This window comes from Denticeps clupeoides, chromosome 12 (assembly GCF_900700375.1).
Source record: "Denticeps clupeoides chromosome 12, fDenClu1.1, whole genome shotgun sequence".
Taxonomy (NCBI): Eukaryota; Metazoa; Chordata; class Actinopteri; order Clupeiformes; family Denticipitidae; genus Denticeps; species Denticeps clupeoides.
In genome coordinates this window covers 22,059,503-22,076,658 of record NC_041718.1, presented here as the reverse complement: position 1 = coordinate 22,076,658, position 17,156 = coordinate 22,059,503, and the positions used below count along the sequence as shown (strand labels likewise).

Below are 17,156 nucleotides of genomic sequence, written 5' to 3'. Positions count from 1 at the left end.
AAAATAATAACCACACGTCTCCACTGATCACATTTTAATACAAGTTCCAGAAATCCCTTCACACTGGCAGGAAAGGAAAGACCCCGGACAGTCACCAACTTTTCAATCTTTTTATCATTAAATTGCTTAGAAAGTTCAATTGATCAAAAGATGAGAGTTTTGATTTGTCAGGAATTATGTGTTGCTGATTTAAAAGCCTAATTTTTATCATTCATGAATTGATATTGAAAACCAGGTATTGTTCTGGGATCAGTATTGGTACGTAGAGGAATCGGTTCTTCTTCCCTGTGAAATGAACTCATTATTGGCACATTATTAATCTTCAATTTCATCTACTGTGGATAAAGTTAAATCCTTCATGGTCCACAGCTCTACGGCGGCGTCTCTTCACGGTTTGTTACGTTAAAGTGGTAAAACCACATAAAATGACGGGGACGGGAGAAAAGGTCTCTGTCTCCAGCAGAGAAGATGCTGATCACGGCAGGTTCTAACATTGTTCTACCATGGAAGCCCCTCTGCCGATATCCCCGAGCATCTTTGAAAAGGCTGAGCTACTTTACATGAATAAACAGTGACTTGTGTGTCGATGGAAAGTTACATGCTTGGCATTTTATTCTAATCTTCTCATCCCAGCTCACCGGGAGCCCGGGGACTCGGAATCCTGTTAGATATGAAGGACGGTGAATATTCCGCTGTCTGATTGTGCCGTGAATCTGCTAATAAAGACACACATGCTGCACCAACACAAGAACACATGCTTTTTTAATAAGAAAAGTTGGAATTTTCTTGGCACAATACGCTACTTTTCTTCCCGGTTTCCACACTGGGATTTGCCTGAATGATCCTTAATTCTATCTTAATTTGTGTCTCTGTGCTTCTGAACTATAGTTATTATAATGTCATTAATGGTAATAATAGTGACGGCACATTAACAAATTCCAGCCGAGACGTTACTTTTGGGAAATTGGTTCTTATTGTTGGAGAAATGACGACGGCCGGATGAAAATAGGACTAGAGAAATCCCTTTATTCTGGTAAGGCCATATCACATGTGCACCTGCTGAGTGCCCAAGCGTGGCATCTTCATGGCATCTTGAAGAATGGCCTGGAAGAGTCCGTGCGGCGCTGGAACCCGCTACATGCCTGTGGTTCAAGTTTTTGTTCTTTTTCAGCGCTTTGTTGGAATGAATTGCCTCATTAATTTTTTTGGCCTTTTCCCAGATTCTCCCAACAGAAGCAAACAAAACACTGACAACATTAGACAGGGGGACCTGCAGGGATGGGGACGGACACCACACGTCTCCGCTCACCTCTTATATGCCTCTATGCTGATATATACATTTATATTTATATATGTACAGCTATGTACCGTCAGTAGAAAGAGCGCCCAGGAAATACACCGAGCATGCCAGCAGAGAAAGGGGACATGGGGGACATCTGTTTTGTAGGGGTCACACAAGCTGCTGTGTGTCTCACAGTCTGAACAGCATCATGTCACTCGGGTGAAAATGACAGGAAGATGAGTTTGTGGTCTGGACAGGGCGGGGTCTCCGGCATCTCGCCTCCGTTTGTCTTTTTATAAAAAAAAGAAATGCAGGGTGACTGAAGACACCAGGAACTGGTTGATTAAAAAGGGATTCTGTAAAATCCTTGGCACCACAGGGTTCTGGAAGCTTCTCCTTCCCTCGGTAACAGGTAATCCAGTCTCCGCCCTCCCTGTAGCGCTGTGGTCCGTTCTGATTGGGAGATTCCCGGCGAGGAAGCGCCTTCGTCAGGTCCTGGGATGAATCTGGAACAGATGAAGGGTGGAGAGGGAACACGGACACACGGTTAGAACGCTCATGATGGCGAGACACACCGGGCGTGGCAACAACATGCCACGCCCACTGCCTGTTGCTGCCCCCTCGCTGTCCTGCCAAGCTCCGCCCCCTTCCCACCGCTGGACGCCTTTCAAAAGGAAAAAAAATACAGTTACAGGAATATACGGACATGGACGTGGCACGAGAGCCCAACCTACGTTCCTGGCTGAATAAATATGTCCCGAGCCCCCCAGCGGGCAGCATATGTCCACATCTCCACAGGGTGGGGGGCTGGTGACAAGACAGGGGGACACCCAGCAGCGCCTGAGTGACACTTTCACGGCGGAGAAATGACGCCCCGCACTCCTGCCACGCTGGCACTGGGAGGTGGCCCAGCATGTCACCGTCTGACGCCACGGTAACAAAACTGTTCTGGAGCACAAGACCAAAACTCTGCTTCCATAATTTCATAATTCAGTAGCGTTGGCTACTGTGGCAAATGAAGGTAGGAACCCACGTCATAGTTCTGAAAAGCATCTTCACTCGAGCGTGATCTTTCATAAACTTTCAGAAATGACCAACGATGTTTTACAACCAGTGAAATGACAGAACGGAGAACGGCAACTGAACAAGGTGAAAATCGCTCAGGGGATTGAATACGTGGCGGGGAAGGAGAAAATGAGACTTTCTGCTTGATTGACACCTTATGTAGTACGATTCCTTCATTTGGAGACCAGATCAATCGAAATTTAAGGTGCTGATGACTCTGTGTGAGGCGTATAGTTAAAAACAGAAAATGAGATTAATGAGAACACAACAAACACGTTTTCATGCTGTGTGTGCTGGAAATATGCTAATTTCACGTTATTAGACGTCTGATGGTCCTAAAACGCTCTGTTGCCGTGTGTGACGTACGACCACCATGTGGCATCCAGGACACTCGCCAGACCCCCACGATGCCGCAGGTTCGAACCCCACTTACTGCCATCGTGTCTCTGGAACCCTGGAGTGTGACGGAACCCTGAGTGTGACTGAAGAACTGCGGGCTGATCCAGGTGTCGGTCCTCCAATAAACCAGCTAATTATGTAATTATTCCATATCTCTTGGACATGATGGGCTTTTGATTAATTGCTAAATTACAGGTTCATTTCTGGCATCGATCAGACGGCCTTATCCAGAGTGACGTACACTCATGAACTTGTGGATTCGCTGTGCTGCCAGGCACCTTTTACAACATTTCCCCCCGAAATGAGCACATTTTCCCAAAAGCCCACGAGCAAAACGACTCCATCTTGCAAGGTTCACGAGCCACTTGAAGCTGCCATTTTTTGGACTGATTGTCCGGACTGATTCATGAACACTTAAAAGTGCTTAAATATTTGAAAATTTGCTCCGACTTGTCACTTGCCCTCCTGGTTTGGTTCAGAAGGTGAGCAGATGATTGGCATGTGGGAGTTTTGATGGACTCCTGGCCCCACAAGGTGCCACTTTATTACGATTGGAAGCACTGCTTCCAACAAACAAGATGAAATGCAAACACACTTTGGACCTTCTAACCACCCTGGTTCTGCAGTAAAACCAAAAAAGAGCGGCACTTTACCAGATTTGTCTCATAGTTTATTCATTTGCAATTTATCCAGCGGCTGGAAACAGAAGGCAATTAGATCAACATTTAGAAAAGGTGAGAAAAGCGTGATGCAGATGCTGATGAAAGCACAGACATAATGAAGACAGAAGAGAAGTTTAATGAGACAGTGAGAGCAGATTTGAAACTTTTCTGACTCTTCACTTTTGCTCTGAAAGACACCGTTTGAATGCATGAAGCTGCTTGCTAGAACAGACCATGTGTTATCAGAGGGCATCTTCACCGGGATCAGGGTCACTTTGGCGCTGAGAATACAGAGCCACAAGTTGCACATGGAACCTCCACATCAAGTGTGTGCTATAAAACACAAAGATGGCGTCTTTTCAAAAGACGTCGCTACTCCAGATCCAATCAGATCCAGCAGTCTCAGGATGCTCCTGTTGCAGTGGTCATCTATGCATTTGTAGAGAAGGACGTTATCTAGAAATCTTTTTTTGTACAGAGAAGTTGCAATAGGGCCAGAACTAGAACCCAAAGTACCAGCGGTTCCAGCTCGTTCCAAATGAGCCGTGAAAAGGGCCTTCTTGGCCATCTGCTCATCCTGCACACAGATGGTTACAGGGCGGCCCAGATGAACCGGAGCAGAAATGGAGAGTTTTGGATCCATGTTACAGTATTTCATTTTTCATGCATGTGTTAAGACGCTTGATCTATGTGGCCAGTGCAGGAGAGTGTGGTGGTTCCCCAGCTCTCGTCACTGAGACCTTGTCTGGAGCTACAGGCAAGGAGCGCTCCCTTTCTGAAAGACATAAAGAAAAAAGACAGAAGAACAAGGGTGTCAGGCTCTCGCGTTGCCAGTGTCTTCCACTTTCATGCCACTTTTAAAAAGAAGACGAGAAGGACGCTGCGTACGTGAACATGTGAGACAGGTGGAGGAGCTTATTGTTTCGAGAGGTTTTTCAGAGCAAAAGGAGACCCTGCAGGCGACAGATTCATCATTTTAAGTCTTCGTGGTTAGAGACACACCAGGCACCGCGTCCTGAACGTGGCGGCGAGAATGAAGGCGTGGGAGATATGAAGGGAGATACTGAGCACCGAACTCAGACGAGCGATAAACCCCCCACTCACACGTTTATACAGAGCGACTGCAGGACAGCGGGGTCTGGCTGATATCCCCCAAAAAACCTGAGCCTGAGGCTGGTCCAGGCGTGACAGCGCCGGGGCGTGTGTTACATAAGGTATGAAGTGGCTATAAAAAATGGTCATTTAAACTCTCAAAATCAAAATGTTAATATTTCCAGAAACGCCCCGAAAATACATTATTAAAAAACATCACTGAAAAAAAACACCCAACACTTCAACCAAAACCACCAACCACAACCACAATAACACCGCAAAACACCACAACTGTCACCGGAACAAAACTAACACCTCCAACCACAACGCGGATTATACTAACACCGCAAAACACCACAACTGTCACCGGATCAAAACTAACAAAACCACCGACAACGTGGATTATACAAACACCGCAAAACTCCACAACTGTCACCGGAACAAAACTAACACCACCAACCACAACGCGGATTATACAAACACCGCAAAACACCACAACTGTCACCGGAACAAAACTAACAAAACCACCGACAACGCAGATTATACTAACACCGCAAAACACCACAACTGTCACCAGAACAAAACTAACAAAACCACCGACAACGCGGATTATACTAACACCGCAAAACACCACAACTGTCACCAGAACAAAACTAACACCTCCAACCACAACGCAGATTATACTAACACCGCAAAACACCACAACTGTCACCGGAACAAAACTAACACAACCAACCACAACGCAGATTATACTAACACCAAAAATACCACAACTGTCACCGGAAAAAAAACTAACAAAACCACTGACAACGTGGATTATACAAACACCGCGAAACACCACAACTGTCACCGGAACAAAACTAACAAAACCACTGACAACGCGGATTATACTAACACCGCAAAACACCACAACTGTCACCGGAACAAAACTAACACCACCAACCACAACGCGGATTATACTAACACCGCAAAACACCACAACTGTCACCGGAAAAAAAACTAACAAAACCACTGACAACGCGGATTATACTAACACCGCAAAACACCACAACTGTCACCGGAACAAAACTAACAGCACCAACCACAACGCGAATTATACTAACACCGCAAAACACCACAACTGTCACCGGAAAAAAAACTAACAAAACCACCGACAACGCAGATTATACTAACACCGCAAAACACCACAACTGTCACCGAAACAAAACTAACACAACCAACCACAACGCAGATTATACTAACACCAAAAATACCACAACTGTCACCGGAACAAAACTAACACCACCAACCACAACGCGGATTATACTAACACCGCAAAACACCACAACTGTCACCGGAAAAAAAAAAAAACTAACAAAACCACTGACAACGCGGATTATACTAACACCGCAAAACACCACAACTGTCACCGGAACAAAACTAACAGCACCAACCACAACGCGAATTATACTAACACCGCAAAACACCACAACTGTCACCGGAAAAAAAACTAACAAAACCACCGACAACGCAGATTATATTAACACCGCAAAACACCACAACTGTCACCGGAACAAAACTAACACCACCAACCACAACGCGGATTATACTAACACCGCAAAACACCACAACTGTCACCGGAACAAAACTAACACCACCAACCACAACGCAGATTATATTAACACCAAAAATACCACAACTGTCACCGGAACAAAACTAACACCACCAACCACAACGCGGATTATACTAACACCGCAAAACACCACAACTGTCACCGAAAAAAAAAAAACTAACAAAACCACCGACAACGCAGATTATACTAACACCAAAAATACCACAACTGTCACCGGAACAAAACTAACACCACCAACCACAACGCGGATTATACTAACACTGCAAAACACCACAACTGTCACCGGAAAAAAAACTAACAAAACCACTGACAACGCGGATTATACTAACACCGCGAAACACCACAACTGTCACCGGAACAAAACTAACAAAACCACTGACAACGCGGATTATACTAACACCGCAAAACACCACAACTGTCACCGGAACAAAACTAACACCACCAACCACAACGCGGATTATACTAACACCGCAAAACACCACAACTGTCACCGGAAAAAAAACTAACAAAACCACTGACAACGCGGATTATACTAACACCGCAAAACACCACAACTGTCACCGGAACAAAACTAACAGCACCAACCACAACGCGAATTATACTAACACCGCAAAACACCACAACTGTCACCGGAAAAAAAACTAACAAAACCACCGACAACGCAGATTATACTAACACCGCAAAACACCACAACTGTCACCGAAACAAAACTAACACAACCAACCACAACGCAGATTATACTAACACCAAAAATACCACAACTGTCACCGGAACAAAACTAACACCACCAACCACAACGCGGATTATACTAACACCGCAAAACACCACAACTGTCACCGGAAAAAAAAAAAAACTAACAAAACCACTGACAACGCGGATTATACTAACACCGCAAAACACCACAACTGTCACCGGAACAAAACTAACAGCACCAACCACAACGCGAATTATACTAACACCGCAAAACACCACAACTGTCACCGGAAAAAAAACTAACAAAACCACCGACAACGCAGATTATATTAACACCGCAAAACACCACAACTGTCACCGGAACAAAACTAACACCACCAACCACAACGCGGATTATACTAACACCGCAAAACACCACAACTGTCACCGGAACAAAACTAACACCACCAACCACAACGCAGATTATATTAACACCAAAAATACCACAACTGTCACCGGAACAAAACTAACACCACCAACCACAACGCGGATTATACTAACACCGCAAAACACCACAACTGTCACCGAAAAAAAAAAAAACTAACAAAACCACCGACAACGCAGATTATACTAACACCAAAAATACCACAACTGTCACCGGAACAAAACTAACACCACCAACCACAACGCGGATTATACTAACACTGCAAAACACCACAACTGTCACCGGAAAAAAAACTAACAAAACCACTGACAACGTGGATTATACAAACACCGCAAAACACCACAACTGTCACCGGAACAAAACTAACACCACCAACCACAACGCGGATTATACTAACACCGCAAAACACCACAACTGTCACCGGAACAAAACTAACAAAACCACCGACAACGCAGATTATACTAACACCGCAAAACACCACAACTGTCACCGGAACAAAACTAACACCACCAACCACAACACGGATTATACTAACACCGCAAAACACCACAACTGTCACCGGAACAAAACTAACAAAACCACTGACAACGTGGATTATACTAACACCGCAAAACACCACAACTGTCACCGGAACAAAACTAACACCACCAACCACAACGCGGATTATACTAACACCGCAAAACACCACAACTGTCACCGGAAAAAAAACTAACAAAACCACTGACAACGCGGATTATACTAACACCGCAAAACACCACAACTGTCACCGGAACAAAACTAACAGCACCAACCACAACGCGAATTATACTAACACCGCAAAACACCACAACTGTCACCGGAAAAAAAAACTAACAAAACCACCGACAACGCAGATTATACTAACACCGCAAAACACCACAACTGTCACCGGAACAAAACTAACACAACCAACCACAACGCAGATTATACTAACACCAAAAATACCACAACTGTCACCGGAACAAAACTAACACCACCAACCACAACGCGGATTATACTAACACCGCAAAACACCACAACTGTCACCGGAAAAAAAAAAAACTAACAAAACCACCGACAACGCAGATTATACTAACACCAAAAATACCACAACTGTCACCGGAACAAAACTAACACCACCAACCACAACGCGGATTATACTAACACCGCAAAACACCACAACTGTCACCGGAACAAAACTAACACCACCAACCACAACGCGGATTATACTAACACCGCAAAACACCACAACTGTCACCGGAAAAAAAACTAACAAAACCACTGACAACGCGGATTATACTAACACCGCAAAACACCACAACTGTCACCGGAACAAAACTAACACCACCAACCACAACGCGGATTATACTAACACCGCAAAACACCACAACTGTCACCGGAAACAAAACTAACAAAACCACTGACAACGCGGATTATACTAACACCGCAAAACACCACAACTGTCACCGGAACAAAACTAACAGCACCAACCACAACGCGAATTATACTAACACCGCAAAACACCACAACTGTCACCGGAAAAAAAACTAACAAAACCACCGACAACGCAGATTATACTAACACCGCAAAACACCACAACTGTCACCGGAACAAAACTAACACCACCAACCACAACGCGGATTATACTAACACCGCAAAACACCACAACTGTCACCGGAACAAAACTAACACCACCAACCACAACGCAGATTATACTAACACCAAAAATACCACAACTGTCACCGGAACAAAACTAACACCACCAACCACAACGCGGATTATACTAACACCGCAAAACACCACAACTGTCACCGGAAAAAAAACTAACAAAACCACCGACAACGCAGATTATACTAACACCAAAAATACCACAACTGTCACCGGAACAAAACTAACACCACCAACCACAACGCGGATTATACTAACACTGCAAAACACCACAACTGTCACCGGAAAAAAAACTAACAAAACCACTGACAACGTGGATTATACAAACACCGCAAAACACCACAACTGTCACCGGAACAAAACTAACACCACCAACCACAACGCGGATTATACTAACACCGCAAAACACCACAACTGTCACCGGAACAAAACTAACAAAACCACCGACAACGCAGATTATACAAACACCGCAAAACACCACAACTGTCACCGGAACAAAACTAACACCACCAACCACAACGCGGATTATACTAACACCGCAAAACACCACAATTGTCACCGGAACAAAACTAACAAAACCACTGACAACGTGGATTATACAAACACCGCAAAACACCACAACTGTCACCGGAACAAAACTAACACCACCAACCACAACGCGGATTATACTAACACCGCAAAACACCATGACTGTCACCGGAACAAAACTAACACCTTCAACCACAACACGAATTATACTAACACCGCAAAACACCACAACTGTCACCGGAACAAAACTAACACCACCAACCACAATGCGGATTTTACTAACACCAAAAACACCAAAACTGTCACTGGAACAAAACTAACAAAACCACTGACAACGTGGATTATACAAACACCAAAAAAATTACCACAACTGTCACCGGAACAAAACTAACACCTCCAACCACAACACGGATTATACTAACACTGCAAAACACCACAACTGTCACCGGAACAAAACTAACACCACCAACCACAACACGGATTATACTAACACCACAAACACCAAAACTACACCAACCACAACGCGGATTATACTAACACCACAAACACCAAAACTGTCACCAGAACAACACTAACACCACCACCCACAACGCAGATTATTATAACACCACAAACACCAAAACTGTCTCCGGAACAAAACTAACAACACAGCCCACAACGCGGATTATACTAACACCACAAACACCAAAACTGCACCAACCACAACACAGATTATACTTACACCACAAACACCAAAACCGGAACAAAACTATTAACACCACCACAACGCGGATTATACTAACACCACAAAAACCAAAACTGTCACCAGAATAAAACTAACAACACCACCCACAACGCGGGTTATACTAACACCACAAACACCAAAACTGTCACCGGAACAAACTAACAACACAGCCCACAACGTGGATTATACTAACACCACAAAACACCAAAACTGTCACCAGAATAAAACTAACAACACCACCCACAATGCGGCTTATACTAACACCACAAACACCAAAACTGTCATCGAAACAAACTAACAACACAGCCCACAATGCGGATTATACTAACACCGCAAACACCAAAAGTGTCACCGGAACAAAACTAACAACACCACCCACAACGCAGATTATACTAGCACCACAAAAACCAAAACTGTCACCAGAATAAAACTAACAACACCACCCACAACGCGGGTTATACTAACACCACAAACACCAAAACTGTCACCAGAACAAACTAACAACACAGCCCACAACGTGGATTATACTAACACCACAAAACACCAAAACTGTCACCAGAATAAAACTAACAACACCACCCACAATGTGGCTTATACTAACACCACAAACACCAAAACTGTCACCGAAACAAACTAACAACACAGCCCACAATGCGGATTATACTAACACCGCAAACACCAAAAGTGTCACCGGAACAAAACTAACAACACCACCCACAACGCAGATTATACTAGCACCACAAACACCAAAAGTGTCACCGGAACAAAACTAACACCACACCAATGTCAAGGAAAACTGTGATGAAAGACAGTTAAAGACATCTTGTCTTGTGTCATGCTTATTCAACCTAACAGATATTCATAATGATGGTGGCAGTTCACTGATGAATAAAACAACACCACATAATCAGTCAAATAAACTTGAAATCCATCATATAAAAATGAAAAGAAATCAGAAAATGTATTGAAAAATACCTTTTAAAACCACGGTACATCATCAGGCATAAATAACATGTTTGTGTGTGATAGCTGGTATCTTCTGTTATACAGTGAGCGCTAATGTGAAAGCGACTGCATGAGTGATATTGCATGGACATTAAAACAAATATTTATAGCTATAAAAATAAATAAAAGAGAGGGCACTAACCTTTAAGGAAGCAAGAATGCAGCTCAATTTCTGTTGGATCATCCCCTGCATTTTGCTTCCAGAGCTAAAAAGGTGAGTATGGCTGGGTGTTCTGCAAAGATAATGTTCAGAGAAAATAGCAAGTGTATATTTTAAATGACATTTTTTAAAACCCAAAATATGTTTTCACATAAATTTTGTATTGTATATTTTTTTCATGACTTTCCATGGTTTGTGTAAAAGCAGAATGAAAAAATGCGTTTTGGCAAATGGACTGAAACTTGACACCTAGAATGCTTTGTTTATGGGTTTTTTTTTTGCATATTAGTATGAAAGATCTTACCTTAAAGACCTTGAACAAGTGCGCCATCCATCCAACTCTTCTGATCTCTAGCTGGCCTCAGAATACCACACATAACCAAAAGGGAAAACCTTGATAGCCCTGCACAGCCGAACTACCGGCATTCGCACGAGTCTCTGTGTTTATTCACACCGGTGCCGGTGTGGTCCACCGAGCGAGTACAAATCTGCTGACCAGCCGCAGGGCCCTGCATGAAATGTGCATGGACTGCAGTAACCTCTCCGCAGGCTCATATTCTCTATATCAAACTTTGGGTCAGACCCTCTTGTATGATGGTGACCTACTTTTTGTCTCCATAACCATTACAAACAGAGGCTTTCCATCCGGCTCTTACACACAGACCCACCGAGCCCAGATTCATCAGAGTCTTAGTAGTTATTTTGAGTGCATATTAATTCAATTCGCATCGAAACCAACAGCCTTGTTGCCAGACTGTACACCTATTACAAATCCTGCAAACTGTCAATGAAATGAGATCTTGTTGATGCAGTTGGTTTTATCCTGTAATATTTGTTATGTAATAGGACGTAATATTTGAATGATTCTCCTCTGACTGAGTGTAGGTTGTCAGAGAGAACAGGGTTGTCTGTCATGCCCTGTCTCTGATCCTGCAGCTGTCAATCATGCCTGCCAACTCGTGTGCGGCGGGCGGATATTTGGCCACCTGACATCGTTCAGATGTCATGAAATGGATTTCTGATTCGCAGACAGTCCAGAAACAGGCAAATTATAAAATTCTACATTCTATGCAATACACAGACATACAGACTTCACACAGGGCTGTGTGTGTGTGTGTGTGTGTGTGTGTGTGTGTGTGTGTGGTCTCACCCTGGTTGTCTTGATCTTGTTCCCAGACGCGCACATCCATCCGGAGTTATCAGGCAGCGTCTTGCACTCTTCTCCCTCCAGACAGGGCTCCATCTCACACCACCACTTCCCGATCACAATGGAGGCTGCAGCAGAGCCCACACACACACACACACACACACACGCAAACACACACACACACACACACAAACACACACACACACACACACACACACACACACACACACAGTCAGTGAAGCTCTTCGGTCTTTTTACTTCTACAGATCAGTGTCTTTGTTTACAGGGATTTTTCCCATAAAAATGAAGAAAACAGTATTTCCAGTATTGGATGTATTTGGATTTATTATGTATTTAACTGGACTGTGAAATACATAAATATGAACACATGAAGTTTTTTCTCAGTCTGACCCGCTGTGGGCTGTTTTTGTGTCCAAACTGGAAATAGATCTCATCAAGTCCCAACGTGGCAGAACACACACACACACACACCCACATACACACACCCCCACATACTGCAGTCATATGTGGCCTGAGGCTGGTCTGTCACAGCACGTATAAGATGGTGCAGAGCCGAGAGAAACGAACCCGAGGCTAAAACTGCAGCTAATGCATTTTCAGGACTTATTTTCTAGTTTTCATCCTCCACAAGCGCCCTGCGATTAAAAATCTCACTTGGTCTCACTTACACACTACAAAACTGGATGAACATCTCACACTCTCCTTCCATGGTGCCGTCATGGAGCCCTGTTTATCTCTGGAAGCTTCATCAGACATGCAGTCCTGGGCTGATGTTTTGGTGGCCTGTGGGACCCGTGGTGCTCCTACCTCCTCGGACAGAGTCTTATGCAGGATGCTGCGCACCGTTGAAGAGAAACATCCAGTCTGCTGCTGAGCCTACAAGATCTCTCTTCCATCAGCATAATGGTCCAACTGGGCCAGCGCGGGCGTACTGTCCCTCACCACTGCTAACCTGATGGTGTTCTCCTGCTTTCCTGTTTAAAAGTCCTTCTAAGCGCATTGTGACATTTTTTTCCTTCACTCACAGCCTGATTCTTGGTAAAAAGTCGAGTGGGATTTGAAGGTTAAATGTTATTTGTATTTCTCCTACACCACAATCCCTGCTTCATCTTGTGTTACCAAGGTTACGAGGTAGCAGCTGATACATAGAAAGGTCTTTCCCTCGCCTGCAAACATGGTGAATAAATGTACATGAAGCCTCCATGGCCAGTTCCATCTGATGGTCCCCCAAGAGACCCGTCAACCAGACTCACATTAACCTCCACGGTCCCAGCGGCCTACACAGGAAGCTGAGTAATTACCGTGTAACCCCTCTCCCACCGTAATCACACTCACGTCCCAGGAAGGCCACGTGAAACCCTGGCAGAAGGACTGGACAGATGTCTCACACACAAAGAGAAGAAGAAGAGAAGTAAAGGGCTTCACGGTGGCCCTCTTTCTACACCACCGCTCCGCAGAAAAGGATTTATATTCAACTGTCTGAATAAACTCGGATACAGTGGAGCAATACCTGCGACGAGAGGAGCTTCAGAACAGAGGAGGGGCGCGAGAGCAGATTAAACTGGGACTCGGAAATATGAGCCATGTTTTGCATGGAAGATGAATCGCGTTTAATGCGCTCAGGGGCATTTTATATTTGATGATCTTGCCTCATCAAAAAGCAGTTTTCGAAGGCGGAGCCAAAGCCGCCTGCTGCCCGCTTACTGAGACACCTCAGCTCTGCAGAACGGGGCTCTGGCGTCTGATGGGAACAATGGTGAGTTCATTACGTAAGACCCTCAGCGCCAGCTGGGATGTTCTGTGGAGTCTGGATGTTCTCCCGCTCTTCTACCGCCGGCAGGTTGGCTGAATATGTGATACTTTCAATATGTTAACCTCAATAGGTGGACAGAAGAATCATCACTTGGTCCAGCCTGAAGGGTGGAAGGTTTAGTTTCCACCACATTACATATTCTGTGTATGAAAAACATCTTTATATAAAATAGAATTGATAGGCTTCTATTTAATTAGTTTGGCATTGATATAATCTTAAATAAATCTTGCTTACTGACACCTTGCACTGACACAACTGACAGTAAGAGGGTTTGTCATGAATTTAGGAGTATTTTATCTATCCAATCAACGCACCTACAATTCTAATACATATAGTACATACAGTTTATCATATCATCAAATAAGAGAAATGTTTCAAATACAATTCAGGGAGTTTCACAGGGTTTCTGCAGGTTTAAGGAAGTCACATTTAAGACATTTTAAGACCTTTTTTTAAGGCCACCTTCATCAAATTTAAGACCCTTCATTGGGATTGTCAACTACATTTGTCCAAGGGCCAGACTTTTTTCTCGACAGATACTCTTGAGGGCCAGATGATCCTCTAAAATAGAGTATTAATTGTATTTTATCTTAAGAAATATATTCATTTTACTTCCAAATTTTTTAGCCTTTGTCAACACTCATATTACCTGTAGTGCACCAAGCCACCAGGGGGTGACTGCAATATTTTCCGTTTCTTATTTCAGGGCTGCACGATTCGGGAAAAAGTAATATTGTGATTACTGAGATCAATATTGTGATATGGTAAAATAAATTTTAAAAATCACATAAAATTACTAAATCTTTACATCGCTGCAAATGATATTTTCCCAATGCTGCAGTTTAATAAAAATAAATAAATCAGTAAGATAAAAAAAAAAAAGGTACATTTATAATAGATGTACTACATGTAGTATTATATAGGAACTGCTGGATATTAATGGAACATTTTAGGGTTTTAGGTGCTAATACTAGTGATGTATTTGTTTTTGCCTTTTTAACTACAAGTTTGCCGTTGCCCGACTCCGTATCCATTCCCACCTGCGCTGTCGCTGTGACGTCACACATACAAGTCGACATGATGGAAATAGATTTCCAGCTCGAACCTGTGTTCCCCAACTCCAGTCCAGAACGGTTAACAGACTTTTCAATCTTTCATACGTTTTCAAGCACCTTTTGTTTAAAGTCCAAGATTTTCATGCAGAGATTGCTTACGGCCATACCAGCTGAAGAACGCCCGGTCTCGTCTGATCTCGGAAGCTAAGAAGGCTTGGGCCTGGTCAGTACTTGGATGGGAGACTGCCTGGGAATACCAGGTGCTGTAAGCTTAGTTTTCTCCTTCTCTATTCCTGATTCAATAATATCAGATACTTTTTTAAGTATAAAGTGAACACGTCTGCCGGCGAGTTTAGCTGTCTAGCTCTATAGGCGATACCGCTCATTCCAATCCGATACCAAAAAAGCAAAATACAAAACACATCATTATCACACCAAACACCAGATTATTTAGAGGTTACCAGTAAATACATTTATTTGGTCTACAGTATTTGTAACGTTGGATTTAATTGTATTTAAGGCCTAGATTATAAAAAAATCCAATTTAAGACTTTTTAAGGAAATCCTGTTTCAAAGTAAATCAATCCACATTTAATACTTAAATCAACTAGATATGAAATGTAATTGACCCTTCACTCTGATTGGCTGAGGCGTGTTGTTTTTCCCATCCACTGTCACCCTGGGCTTTGAGGACCAGGTCTCATTGCTGAACATTACGTGACATTGTGAGTGACTGACTGACAGAAATATAGTTTTATGTTCAGTATCTGGAGTTTTTAGGCCAGTTTCACTCATCTTCAGAAGACCCATTTACCCGGAGTGACAAATGTCCAGTATGGACTTCTCATGGCAAGGGCTCTGGAGGTCAATGTGCTCCGACTGGACCGAGGCCAGATCCCTGCTGGATGACCTTCAGCGCTGGATCACGCCGACCTTCATGCCTCCACCAGCGATGCTGCGCAGCCCACCTTCGTCCAAGTCCCCCCTCTCAGGCCCTCCGCCACCTGTCTGGAGTGAAAACCCCCGGGACCGCCTGCCCTGCTGCCACGCCCGTTTTCCCGTGGCGTGACCTCGACACCAACACGATGACAGCCTGCTGTCTGCGATCGTGTAGCAGCGATGAGGACCACGTATTCCACGACACGAGTCGAAGCGAAGGTCATCATCAGCGAGGAATGATGAGTCTGACGCGCTGTCTGCCAGGTAACTCATTTCCCCCGGTCCCGGGGCTGATTTTCACCTCCAATCATCATGAAGACTCTTCACCTCCACTTACTCACAACGAATCGCCACAAAGCGATGGCTTCCCAGTAAGTTCGGCGGCCCTCGGTCATTAGGAGTGAGCAGAAATTACGCTCGAAATTGGGACATATTTTTACAGGATTAATGCTGGACACCGGTGACCTGTCCTTTTCATCCCCATCTTGCACTTGACCATTTTAGTTTTGTCCTTTTTGTTAGTGAAAATCGAGGGTGCTTCTCCCCTTTGGGGCAGTGGAGGCCTAGCCTGAGCCGCCAAGGTGCTACTGAGGGCCCCATGATGAAGGTGGTGGTTAAATACAGAGGACATGTTTCACCGTGTCACCGTGTGCTGTGCTGCAGTGTTTCACCTTGACAATCACGTCACTTTCACGTTTTGTAATCCGTCTTTTCATCAGCAATCCATCGTAGAGAGGATTTCTTGTAGCTAATGCAGCACAACCATTGTTGTAGGACGTCCGTGGGGTTAAAGGTCAGGCTTGAGGTAGGGAAAAGAGTAATTCACTCTGGAACCCGTTCTAGGTCCCCTGAAACATGCAAACATCCCCG

The 17,156-nt window shown here is 44.0% G+C and overlaps 1 protein-coding gene and 1 non-coding gene across 4 annotated transcripts in view; one reads left to right on the top strand and one right to left on the bottom strand.

Moving 5' to 3' along the window:
- Positions 1–954: 954 nt before the first annotated feature.
- The window catches only part of LOC114801363 (chemokine-like protein TAFA-1), a 74,423-nt gene continuing 58,221 nt past the window's right edge, over positions 955–17,156 (bottom strand). The window contains exons 4-6 of one of the 3 annotated variants that reach the window (XR_003751492.1): positions 12,462–12,586; positions 11,294–11,384; positions 955–4,183 (exon numbers count right to left, since the gene is read on the bottom strand). Coding sequence is in view for 1 of the 3 variants with exons in the window: in XM_028999542.1 (XP_028855375.1) it covers positions 1,771–1,788; positions 12,462–12,586 (143 nt within the window). In the remaining 2 variants the exon portion in view is untranslated. The remainder of the gene's footprint in view (positions 4,184–11,293; positions 11,385–12,461; positions 12,587–17,156) is intronic. The other 2 variants (XR_003751491.1, XM_028999542.1) reach the window with 2 other exon arrangements.
- LOC114801402 (5S ribosomal RNA) lies at positions 15,501–15,619 on the top strand. The gene has a single exon (XR_003751509.1). It is a non-coding gene; the product is annotated as a 5S ribosomal RNA (ribosomal RNA).